Genomic DNA, 13,692 nt, shown 5'->3' with positions numbered 1-13,692 from the left:
TCTTTTTTTTTTTTTTTCCTGGTATTTAAGGCTCTCTGTAAATAACCTTCATTTGCCTACCAAATGCTCATCAGTATAAACCTTCAATATTGCTAGCTTCTTCAGAGTCTCCCAAATATATCTGCTTCTCCAAGTCTTTGCTCATGCTATTTATTTTCGCTAGAGAAGAACTTCTCTTCTTTGTCTATCTAAATTCTAGGTACCTTCGGGGCCTTGCTTAAGCCCAGAAAACTTCTTCCAAAATAACTAGAAATAATTTTTACTGGAATTAACTCAAATATGGATAAATATGTCTATTTCTGTGTTATCTCATAAATAGGATACAAAAAGTTAAAATAGTGCACTTCTAAAACGCCACTATTTATACCAGAAAACAATGTCTCATTCAAGTTCTAAATTCAAGTTCTAATTTTTTCCTTCAATACATTGCTAATAGAGAATTCTGTCTTTTTAGAAACAATGAAAAGTGGCAAAAGAAAGGTGAGAGTGGATACACTCTGCCATTCAAACATATCCACTGTTTGCATTTGAGTGCATTTTCTCCCCAAAGGTCTGCTAACTTCCTTTCAAAAAATTTTAAATGTATAGAAAAGTTGAAAGAATATACAACAAACAACCATATGCATTCATCTACATTAACCAACTGGTAACATTTTACCAAGTTTGCTTTCACTTTCTCTCTCCACACACTTTTTATTTTTTATTTTTTTTGCTGAACCATTTTAAACTAAGTTGCAGACATAAACTCTAAATACATTAGCACCTATTTCTCCAGAATAAGGAATCTCTTACATAAACTCATGCCATTATCACACTAAAACTTTTTAAAAGCATTATCCATAAATCTTATATATTTCACATTTAATTGTCTCCAAAATGACTTTTATAGATTTTTTTCCAATTCAAATCCAGTTAAGATTCAAGCATTGCAGTGTTTCAAAACCTAGAACAGTCCCTCTCTATCTTTTCAATTTTTCATGGCATTGACTTTTTTTGAAGGGGCCAGGCCAATTGTTTTAGATAATGTAAACACTTGAGTTTGCAGGCGGTTTTTATACTTAGGTTTTTGTATTAACATATTTCTGGAATAATAGCGTATGTATCTTCTAGTATCCTTCTTTTCTGCTAAAGTTTTTTTTTTTTTTTTCTGCTAAAGTTAACAGCACTTTTCTTTTCTTTTTTTTTTTTTTTTTAATTTTTATTTTATTTATGATAGTCGCACAGAGAGAGAGAGAGAAGCAGAGACATAGGCAGAGGGAGAAGCAGGCTCCATGCACCAGGAGCCTGACGTGGGATTCGATCCCGGGTCTCCAGGATCGCGCCCTGGGCCAAAGGCAGGCGCCAAACCGCTGCGCCACCAGCACTTTTCATTTAGTATAATTATATCTTCCTCATTTTCCATATTATTGGATATTTTTTGTGATCACTGGGGTGGCTGCAAAAATTCTACTGAATGCACATACCACAGGTGACTTAATGGATTCCTTTATAAAGTGAATATTTAAGCTGTTTCTTTTTTCTTTATTTTTAATACCACTACAATGAAAATCTTGTAACATGGGTAATGAGGCTCCCCAGCCCCATCCAAATTTTAGGTGTCACATATTTTTTAAATGGTGTTTTTAAAAAGTGCTTATGGTAGTGACACCTACTTGGCAAAGTTAGCCAGGTTCTGAATGACCTTGGCAATCAGAGTCAGGGTGCGAGATGTACGGTCATCAGGGTACTCTTGCATAAGGTTGAAGAGACTGGGAGACATGATGGCAGGGCACAGGAAACGGAGAAACAATGAGGCACTGATGAGCCGCTCGCTGATGTCCTGTTTGCCACGGTTCAGGCACTGCTGCTTCCACGATGCAAACACTTCTTTCAACTCACGAGGGAAAACACTGGGAAAGAAAAATTACCAAACCTCTAAATATAAAAATACCATAACCAAAGGAAACACAAGTGATCCCACTCTGACCCACCACACCTCTGCTTTAGAGCCAGGCTAAGAGGAGGAGAGCCTAGAGGAGAGAATCCTGCCTGATTCATGGCTCAGAGTTGGCGGAAAATTGACGAAAGTCCAGATGGAAACTGGGAACCCAAAGCTACAAAACTTAGGGATTAGTGTAAATTTACTTTTGCAAAGTAGGAAAATGGCATGAGGCTCCTGATTAAACCATCTGGTTTAAGAGAGCTTATCATAATCTCTCTAAAGAGTATTCATCAAAACTCTTCCAAAAGCTCACCAATTGCTAGGGTTGGAGCAATGCAAAAATCATTAACACAACTGTTTAATGCTAGTAAGTATTCCAGAAAGCCATTAAAGTACTTTTGGTATTAGAGGATGTGGTGCTAATATTCTGGGGAAATATTATATTTACGTAGATAGTCAGTTCACAGGTCCTGCTGCTTACAATGGAGACTTGGATTTTAGAGAGGACTCTATTAGGGAAATCTTCCAACTTTCCCCTAAGCCCTTCCTTTGGTTGGGGAATGCTACAGTTAACATTGTGATGACTTTTACATGGAAAACTTTAAGTTCCATAAGCAGGGGCTGAAGCATTGACACCTGCTCACCAGTAAGAGTTGATGATCTTGCAGAAAGCCAGCTCACAGCACATCTTCAGGTTGCTCTGATGGTCTATCAGTTCACTAGAGGAACACTTGCTGGGATCCACTTCACAGTTCTCATCTGACTCGTACAAAGCTTTGATGAACTCCCCTGTTTGAAGATGACAGTTAGTATAACCATGAATAGTGTCCTCCTGAATAGAATAAAAGGATTTAGGATTTCTGTCCTAAAATGTATAATGGGAATTTCTTTCTGAGACCTGACATGGAGGGCACAAAGGATTGTTATTCCTTTAGAACCCAAGCGATAGCACATCCCTCATATCATGTTTATTTCCTCATCCTGGAAGTGGAAAAAGTGTAGTCACTAACATCACCATTACGGTATTTATAAAAATAATAATAATACTTAAAACAATGATACAACCTTAAATCTATTATCTAAAACCACAAATATACTTTATTAGCAGGAATTCATTCTTTGTTATATGGCCCTTCTACTAGGGTGAATGATATTATTTTAGAAGAAAAAAGAACCCAAGCTTGGTTGAATAGCCCACCTAAGCTGGTGCTGAACATAGATTCGAGTAAGGGTCTCTAGGCTTACTTCTTGTGAAAGAGACAGTAATTCAACATAGCACAAAGTCATATAAGAACAGTTTTTTTTTTTTTTAAGATTTTATTTATTCATGAGAGACACACACACACAGAGGCAGAGACACAGGCAGAGGGAGAAGCAGGCTCTATGCAGGAAGCCGGACATGGGACTCGATCCTGGGCCTCCAGGATCAGGCCCTGGGCCAAGGCGGTGCTTAACCGCTGAGCCACCAGAGCTGCCCAAGAATAGTTCTTTATATAATCTGTATATGCTTTTCCAAAAAAATTTAACTTAGAAGCACTGTTTTTATATCCCATCTTCTATAGAGATAAGTCTAGTATTCCTTGAAAAAACAAATCCTTACCTTACTGGTTTATCCCCCACTGTACACTACACCTTGTGTATGTTCCTGTGTTCCATGTTTCATACTGTTTTATGCGTATTTGTTCGTATGTCTCATGTTCACATCTCTAGGATGAACACCCTTGGAGGTCAGGGGTCAACTTCTATTCATGTCGAATAGCTCCTAAAGCACTGTAGATGCTCAGTAAATACTTATCAGAGATGATAGTATGTATTCTTGGGTTTTTGTAGGTTTAATGACAGAGAAGTAGATTTTGCAAAGATCCTTTCAACTCTGCTTCTATCTCTCGAGGTTCATGCTAGTTCTAATAAATTTCATGGAAGTGAACAAAAATTTCTCCAAAATTCAGTAGCAGCAGCAGCAACATGAGGAACATTTTTTGTTAAAAGGTTAGTAGTGGGATCCCTGGGTGGCGCAGCGGTTTGGCGCCTGCCTTTGGCCCAGGGCGCGATCCTGGAAGACCCGGGATTGAATCCCACGTCGGGCTCCCGGTGCATGGAGCCTGCTTCTCCCTCTGCCTGTGTCTCTGCCTCTCTCTCTCTCTGTGAGACTATCATACATAAATAAAAATTTATTAAAAAAAAAAAAAAAGGTTAGTAGTGAGGTAAGCAGGCAATAATTTGGAGGAAAATTGCTTGGAGAATTGGAAATTAGTGCATGGAAAAAGTAAAGGTTTTGAAGCCAGACAGATCTAGGATCAAATCACTCGACCACCGAGGGGCCTTGAAAAGTCACTTAAATAATCTGAGTTTCAGCTGCCTTATTTGTAAGATGGTGTTAATAACTCCCACCCTACACAGCTGCAGTGAGGATCAGAAATGATGTGTGAATATAAAAGTATCTAATGTGGCACCTTGCACTTGGTGAGGGATCCATACAATAAGTACAGATATGTACAACTATGCAACTGAAAAATGATTTTTCATAAAGTGAAGTGACCCCAACAAAAATATTTACCAGTTCCCAGAGGATTTGTATTTGAAGTGTTCTCAATGTCCCCTACACTATGTGCTTCCACATAATTTACCTCATTTAAAGAGTAGCTAAATTTAAAACTAACTCATCAATGTCAAATATTCCATATAAAAGTTGGCCCATCTCTAAATTTGTATCATTAATATTCTTTTTTTTTAGATTTATTTATTTATTCATGAGAGATACAGACTGAGAGAGAGAGGTAGAGACATAGGCAGAGGGAGAAGCAGGCTCCTCGCAGGAAGCCTGATGGCGGAACTCGATCCCAGATCCCAAGATCACGACCTAAGCTGAAGGCAGGCACCCAACTGCTGAGCCATCCAGGCGTCCCTATCATTAATATTCTGTTTAGTGACTTCCATGAGGCTTTATCTAGTCTAGGGAAACAATATTAAGGTTAGTAAATAACTGGTTAATTTTCAGAATTGTTTTGTATTTTTTAAGAAGAGAGTCAAATAAATAATGTAAGAGTCCAGAAGTAAATTGTCCAAAGACTTTTTTTACTTGATTATGATGTATTTGAAATCCTCTAAAATTGAAAAAAAATTTCACTTTTGAAACTATAACCTGTCTGATAATGTGAAAAGAACTATAGTAAAGGTGAACCTTTTACAGATTTGTACCTCAAAGCTGCTTACCTGATTAAAAATTGAAACAGATTCAGTAATCCATTTGCATTTGCTCTCTTGCCTTTGAAAAAGATCTGAGCCAAAGGGTACTTGCTACATTGTTTATTTTAATTAATTAATTAATTAAAAAATTTTTTTTTGCTACGTTGTTTAAATTTGAGTTTGCACATAGTGTGTTCTATGGTGTGTCTTCTATGTAAATCATTAACTCATTACTATCTCACATTCAAATTAGGTGTGTAGAAATAAGTCAACAGATCTGGTCAGATTATTGCTAAAAAAAAATTTGCCTCTGTCACCAATGATGGAAATCAAGCATTTTAAAGGCCTTTTCTAGATTTCACTGATGATATTTCCAGAACATTAACATATAAGCTGATTTCAGCCAGAAATGTAAAAGGGGTTAACAGGTGGAAGCTTTTTTTTTTTTTTTTTAATTTTATTTATTTATTTGACAGACATAGTGAGGAGAGAAAGAGCATGAGGAAGGGGAAGAGGGAGAAGCAGGCACCCGGCTGAGTAGAGAGCCCACCGTGGGGCTCAATCCCAGGACCCTGAGATCATGACTTGAGCTGAAGGCAGATGCTTAACTAAGTCCCGCAGTTGCGCCACATGGAAGCTTTAAGTCAAGTCTAAGTGAGGTGGGGTCTGTGCAGTAAATAATAATGCTTTAATCAAGGTAAATGAATATTGTCAACATGACTGGCAACTTTTAATTAAATTTTCTCTGAGAATTCTTCAGGCAGCCTGGAAACAGCATCTTTATTTTTTGCCCGCAGTGAATGAAATACAACTATACTTTAATTATTCTGAGTGCTTGGATGTCCTTATTAATTTAATTTTTTGGTTTACTGAGACTTCACTGTGAAGCCTTTTTATATAATACTTATTATAAAACCTTCCCCAATTGTAGTATTAGAGGCTCCTGCCACACTAAGTACAGTTTATATGAAAATAACAATCTTTTTCAGGTAACTGAAAATGCTGCAGTTCTTAAGGGTGACTATTTGAAAAATCACATTACTATCTCAAATCATATAAAATAAGTCTGAATTTACACTGACTCTCAGATACACTAAGTTGTTTGCAAAGAGAGTTACTGTCATAAAAATAAAATGTAGGAGAAAAATCAGCCAGTGAGCATCTAGAATATTAGGGCTAACTAGAAATGTGGGGAGTTAAATGGGAAGAAGACAGTAGATACTCTGTCCTGAAGCAGCTTACTAATTAATTTTGTTTAAGCTTTTGGAAGCAGCAGCCATTTTCCCTACCCTGGTCCTTGCTCTTGGGTTATAAATATGGTAATAGATATCTTTGTGGGGTTATTAGAATTGCTTCTCATGTTCAGTGAATTTTCATGTCTTATTTAGTGCATCAGCTATTTAATTATTCCCTGCCCTATCAAAGCACCTGCATCGACTTTTCACTTTGGAAATTCTGTTTATTGAGTGGCAGAACATAGATTTTGATTTTTAAGAAGTAGGTGGTCAACATGTATTTGCCCCTATGTCCACAGAATGGAGACTATGGTTAGAAATGCTTCATCATTACCTTTTAGAAGGCAGTACAAATCCTTAAAGTCATGAGATACACTTTAGGATATGGCTGTAATTAAGCTCTTTAGGTGAGGCCACGAACCTCTCTGTATCTGTCCCAATATTTTTTAAAAAGATTTATTTATTTATTTATGATAGACAGAGAGAGAGAGAGAGAGAGAGAGAGAGAGAGGAGGAAAGAGAAGCAGGCTCCATCCTGGGAGCCCAACGTGGGACTCAATCCTGGGACTCCTGGATCGTGCCCTGGGCCAAAGGCAGGCGCTAAACCACTGAGCCACCCAGGGATCCCTATCTGTCCCAATATTAATGAAATCCATCTTCACTATTCTTATAAATTCCCATTAGATTTTATTAATTTATTTGAAAAGATAGAGTATGCAAGAGGGGGCAGAGGGCAAAGGGAAAGGGAGAAGCAGGCTTTCCACTAAGGAGGGAGCAGGGCTCGATCCCAGGACCCTGAGATCATGACCTGAGCTGAAGGTATACGCTTAACCGACTGAGCCACCCAGGCGCCCCCAATATCTGTTTTTATATAACCTTTCTACTTTTCAAGTTACACACATAGTTTCTGTATGTTACACGGGAAATTTCATAATTCCATCAGCCAGAATTAACTTATTTAAATCTCTGAAAAAGCACAGGATCTCTCTCTCTCTCTCTAGAGGGGTTATAGGGGTTAGGTTATAGGGGTATCCTTATCTTTCTTATCTCCCTATCTTATAAACTTGTTAAGGGCAAAAATCTCTCCATTTATTCAACATAACTTACTGTCTACTCTTGATTGTCACATGTGACTATTGGGTATTTGAAATGCGGCTAGTGCAAACTAGAATGTGTAACAAATGCAAAATACACACCAAATTTTAAAGAGTTGGTATGAAAAAAAGTTGAATACCTCACAAATAATTTTTATTTTGGTAACCTGTTAAATATTTGGGTATACTGGGTTAACTATAATGTCATTAAAATTAATTTTACCTGTTTCTCTTTATCCTTTTTATTAACCTTTTACATTCTGCAGGAAGTACTGGGGAAATGAGGGTAAAAGAAATGACTCTGTTCTTCAAGAAACTCACATCTGCTTTACCATGAGTAAGTTGCCCAGCACAGTGCCTTATGCTAGTGGTAACTGCTTGAATTTCATGACCAAATCTGGAATTCTAGGTGAGTGGCCTAGTCAGTAAGAACTACTGATTGGGTAAAATGTTGTAATTATTAAAAATTCTTGAGATCTTGAAGGCAGAAATTTGGAGTTGTGAGAATTGACAAGAGTTTTTTTTTGTTGTTGTTTTTTTTTTTTTTAAACTTCTGATGCATGAAAACAAATGTTAACACTCAAGATTAGGTAATATATTTATATCATAATGTAAATAATCAACACTTTGGGGGAAGCAGGTACCCTCAGATCTAGTAGTGACATCCACTCATATTGTGTATCTTAGTGTCACAAACTTGAGGGTTTGTGGGTAGCTGCATATGCTGATGGGCTTTCTTTCTGTACATATTGGATAAATCAATGTGTTATAAAGCAGTAGTACCACAGGTGAGTACTATGGAGACTTACTGGTGAAACTCAAATTTTAACACTCTAGTCAGCTAAAACTAAGTAACATGCTGAATTTGAGCTCAATTTGTTAGTCCTATGAGGGTGAAATAACAAAATCAAAAGGCAAAGAACACAATGTTTTTCTTCTCCATACCCAATGCGTCATGAAGATACTGTTGTCCCACCAACTTGAGGTATTCCTCAATGGATTTGGTAGCAATGGTGTTCTCTCTGAAGATCAAGACGTCATGCTCTCCACAGCGATCCACCTCAGACATCACCAAGTCGGTCAGAAAATCCTGGTAGAAAAATGTTCAGTCAGGCACAAAGCAAATGAATAAATAATATACACTATGAGAAACCGATGAAATATCAGACATTCTGGGAATGCTGCTTTAAAACCAATGTTGCCTGACTTATTTGAAAGAAAAAGGTCAGGATAAAAGCTTAGGTATCATCAGCCCTAAGTTTAAAATTCCTCCAAAGGTTTTCCATTGCACTTTTGATAAAGACAATACTTCTTTTGCATGGGCCCATGAGTCCCTATATGTTCTGGTTTCTGTCTACTTTCCCAGCCTCCTTGTATACCATTCTCTCTGCATCCCATTCCAGCTTCAAGGAGCTTCTTCTTAGACCTTCAAATACACCAAACCCTTTGTAACACATGATGCTGTCTCTTTACCATAAAGCTTCTGCAAATGCGGTTCTCAGTTCTGCTTCACCACCCCCCTTGCTCTTGCCCTCAATGTCATGGAGTTCATTCCTCAAATCCTTGGGTTCCTAGTTTGTACATCATTTCCTCAGTGAAGCCTTCTCTGACCAGCATCAGTCAGGTCTCCTATTCCCCTCTCTAATTGTGCCATAGATTTTTTTTTCCTCTGCATTTCTCACTGTAATCACACATTTATTTCTGTAAGTACTTGATTATTATCTGTTTTCCCCAGAAGACTGTAAACCCCATGAGGCTGAAGACAGTGTCTATTCTTAGTCATTTCTAGATTTTCAATATTTAACAGTTTCTGCTACTTATTAGGTGTTCAATATGTAATAAACTGGTCCATGGTGTCAAGGTGGAAATTCTTAAACTTAATACATGAATCATTTTCTAGGTTGATTATCTATCTATCTAATCTATCTATCTATCTATCTATCTATCTATCTATCTATCTATCTATCTATCTATCTATCATCTCCATCTATCCATCCATCGATCCACCCAGAATAAAGGCATAAGGAAAAATAAAGCCCTTAAGAAACAGCTGGTTCCTTTCTCAACAATCTTAAAGATTAACTTGATGTAAAATTCAACATCTATTGTTGTTCATTTTAAATGTAGTAACATCACATATTTGGAAAGTTATAAAGCAAAAACAAAGGAAATATGCTGATTTGCTTTTACTTTAAAATTAAGCATTTTGAACATTAACTGGATTTAGTTACCCAAAAAGTAAGAGTTATAGATATAGGAATCACTACTATAACTCATATGCTAAGGAATAGGAGCAAACTTATGGAGATTATGGTAACATTTTATATCTTGACTATTGTGGTTTCCACGGGTCCATAATATGTCGAAACTTTTTTTTTCCACTTAAAATGGGTGTGTTGCATGTAAACTGTTGTTTACCCCAAAAGTTGTTAAAAAAATATCCTATAGAGATAGATATGTATTTCTTTCTCTCTCTCTATGTATATCTATTTATTTATCTTAAACTTTAAGCAATGGAAGAGCAGAATGAACATATCCGTACAATTTCAAAGACAAAATTCAAAATTTCAATGGCATCTCACCCCAAACTTGTATGCATTTGTAACACTAGAAAACTCAAAATAATTATCAAAATATTCAACTACAAAAATGATAATCAGGATGGCAGTTAGGTAAAGGACTACATATTAAATATACTGATATATTCTGATTTGTATCAAGAAATCTTAAAAGCACTTAATTTGGTTCTAAATAAATTATTCCACTTGTGAATTCCTCTTGATCTAAAATATGGTTTTACCATGATTCATTTGCATACAATATAATGAAGACTCAGCCTAGTCAATACACCTCATAGAGATAGTAATTATCATAGTTTAGGATGATCAAAGACTATGAGTTGGTTTTCTTCATATAATTAAGCATATTTCTTTTTCCATCTTCCTGAATTTTTACTTCTATCCAGGATAAAATGAGATAAAAATATCATGAAACAGCTACTAATTAATATCACTTGGTATTTTAATTCCATAAGACTCTTGCCAATGCCCACCATGCTTCTGGAATATCTCCTTCTGTGACTAGGGACTAGAGTCATCAGATTAACTTAAAATATAGGAAGGAGTATAATCATCATACAGCACATTCTGGAACTAAAAATAATCTTGAACAGGAACACCTGGATGGCTCAGTGGCTAAGCATCTGCCTTGGGGATGATCAGGTCATGCTCCCAGAGTCCTAGGATCCAGGTCTGCATTGGGATCCTTGCATGGAGAGTGCTTCTCCCATCTCTGCCTCTCTGTGTCTCTCATGAATAAATAAATAAAATCTTAAAAAAATAATAATAATCTTGAACACACTGTGGGATTAGCAACCCAATCCTACCATTTATTCTGTCCGATGATAAAGAGCTAGTCCTGGTATCTATGTTTCAGGTGAACAGACTTCAAATAAATATCTGTTGGTTTCTCCATGTTATTTCTTTGTTTTATAATCCTCACCTTTTCTGGATCTGAGAACTACTAATAGGCTTCCTTCCTAATTTTTTTTTTTTTTTGACCAAAAAAGCATAGAAAGTATACTTATCCAATTTGGATCTCTACATGAAACACAGGAAGTTTGCTTCTTCACAAAAGGTAGGGAAGAGATTCAGAACAATGCAACCCTCCTTTTCCACTTACCTTGGCTCTGCCAGTACTTTGAAGAATGTGCACTAGGGCACAGGCCAACTCCTCTTTATTTCTCACACTAATTACTGGTTCAAGGACAGAACACAGCATGGTATAGTTGCTGGTGACAAATTCTGCAAATTCTTTGTATTGCTCCATAGGCAGAATGGTGATAGTTTGGAAACGTGATTTAATCCGAATAGAAGGTCCTCCGGTCTTTCCTTTGTTGGGTGTAGGGGTACTCACTGGATACCACTTTTCTACAAATTGGCGCCCAGTCACACTGGCAGTGGGAATGTTGACTAGCCCTACATAATTATTCTTGTCTTTTTTTTTCTTTTTTTCCACATCTTTATAAATGTGAACTGTGATGCTATGAAGAGGTGGAAGGCTGTAAAATTCAAAATGTTCACCCCAGAAAATATTATCTGCTTTGGTCTTGCTGGTTGTACGAGCAAAGAGGGTATCATCAAGGCACAGTTCACAGAAATATTTCTTTTTGGGGGCAAGGTCCTTGGCTTCAATGATCCATAAACGAAGAACGTTTTCAGCTCGTCTGCAATTGTCCTATAAAAAAGCAACAAAGTCGAGTTGGAAAATTGAAATCCCAGAAAAACAGTATTTTCCTTTTAAAGTAGGTGATGCTACTCAGGCACTTTATTAAGGGTAGTCATTAAATAATGAAGGAGATTGCTATCTCTTTGTTCAGTGTAATAGCAAGCTCTAAACAAGAAGATATCAGAATCTAGCTTCATACACTCAATTTATTTGGGTTACAAAAATATCATACTGTAATGTAAGTTCTAATATAGCCAGCCTACTGGCAACTAGCTTAGTTTCTACAAATAAAAGAAGAGATAAGTAGTTAAGAAACTAGTGTTCTGGTCCCATTTCGGTTGGGCACCAGCTTCTGACCAGGGCATGTCATGTAACTTTTGAGTCTTTTTACCCACAGAGGTAAAATCACAGGAATATGTGCAACAAGATTATTTTGAGTATAAAATGGCGTTAACATGTAAATGTGTTTTAAAAGCACTATAAAAATTAAGGTATGATTGCTGCATTTACCCTCTATTAACTTACTGCTCACAGAGTTCTACATTTTTTAGATATTCAAAACCACTATTACCTTATTTGGTTGAACTGTCCTACGAAGGTTCTCCATCCACTTATCTCTCTCTGAAGCAGAGTTACAGCTGAAGCATTTACTTCCACTTAAGTACGTAACCTTCAACATAAAGATTAGAGATAAGGAAAAGGAATAGGGCTTGGGGGCTCTATCTTTGTAATTCTATCATTTAAGAGTTAAGAATATGCTATGAGGACACCTGAGTGGCTCAGTCGATTAAGTGACTGCTTTTAGCTCAGGTCATGATCCCAGAGTCCTGGGATCGAGCCCCACATTGGGCTCCCTGCTCCATGGGGAGCCTGCTTCTCCCTCTCCCTCTGCAGTTGTCCCCGCTCATGCTCATTCTCTAATAATAAAATCTTAAAAAAAAAAAAAAAAAGGAATATGCCATGAACCCAAATCATAACACACAAAACCAAAATGACATTTGGTAGTTCTGTGATATCTATATTCTATATCTGCTTTTGTTCTCTTTTGTAGGGAATATCCATACTCATTTCCAGGTTTGAGAACAGAAGCCATTGAGAATTCAGGTCAGGAATCTAAAACTAGCCTTCACTGTGGAAAGATCAAAATTAAAAACCTTCCAGGCCACATCTTAAAATACTTGCAAATGAATATGCTCAATTCAGTGAGTTAATAAAACAATAACTGAGAGCCTCTAAAACAGCTTGTCAAATTTCTTGGGACTGCCTTCACAATAACATTACAGAAAGGGTACTCTATGAAAGTGAAAAGAATTACTGAATTACTATCTTTGGAACCCATTTCTCCTCCACTAGGCAAACAGCTTGTTAATTTCCGGTCACTGACCACTATTATCACTCTCCTTTAAAAATGAACTATGCTGTTTATATACCTAGCACCTAACACTGGGCCCGGTATAAAGCCTTTTGAATTGAGTTCCACAAATTCAAATAACTTTTGCAAAAAAAGAACACCAATAAATGACCTGTTCCAATAGCTGAAGTGTGCTCACATATTAACTCAATCTAAGGTTATATAATCTAGTGAATCAGATCAGATTATGTGTACTATTCAATATGGTAGCTACTAGCCACATCTGGCTAGTGAGCACCTGAAATGTGGCTAGTCCAAAACGAGATATATTGTAAATATAAAATACACATCAGCTTTTGAAGACTTACCTTTAAAAAAGGGATATAAAAAAACTTGTTGATAATTTTATATTAGTTAATGTCAAAATGATATTTGGGTCTAATAAAATTTTATATTATATATTTGGCTAACATATTTCTGTTGGACAGGGTTAGTCCATAAGAATACATAAGAACAGAAATCAAACACCTTTCAACTTCTACACATATACCATGGGATTCATATTTACCACTTAGTAAGTTCATGTTAATTAACTAAATCCTAACCCTAGCAATTTTATATGTATTTATGTAACTTTAAATTGCAAATGGCCAACTGCCAATTGTGAATTGTATTCAT

At 36.5% G+C, this 13,692-nt stretch overlaps 1 protein-coding gene across 14 annotated transcripts in view; it reads right to left on the bottom strand.

Moving 5' to 3' along the window:
- The window catches only part of RASAL2 (RAS protein activator like 2), a 347,106-nt gene that overhangs the window by 26,444 nt on the left and 306,970 nt on the right, over positions 1-13,692 (bottom strand). For all 14 annotated transcript variants that reach the window (XM_077901811.1, XM_077901814.1, XM_077901815.1 and 11 more), the window contains 5 exons: positions 12,235-12,333; positions 11,118-11,672; positions 8,382-8,526; positions 2,566-2,710; positions 1,653-1,889 (listed from right to left, as the gene is read on the bottom strand). In XM_077901811.1, coding sequence (XP_077757937.1) covers positions 1,653-1,889; positions 2,566-2,710; positions 8,382-8,526; positions 11,118-11,672; positions 12,235-12,333 — 1,181 coding nt within the window. The remainder of the gene's footprint in view (positions 1-1,652; positions 1,890-2,565; positions 2,711-8,381; positions 8,527-11,117; positions 11,673-12,234; positions 12,334-13,692) is intronic.

This window comes from Canis aureus, chromosome 6, assembly GCF_053574225.1.
Source record: "Canis aureus isolate CA01 chromosome 6, VMU_Caureus_v.1.0, whole genome shotgun sequence".
In the NCBI taxonomy this organism is placed as follows: domain Eukaryota; kingdom Metazoa; phylum Chordata; class Mammalia; order Carnivora; family Canidae; genus Canis; species Canis aureus.
This window is presented reverse-complemented; position numbering and strand designations above follow the sequence as displayed.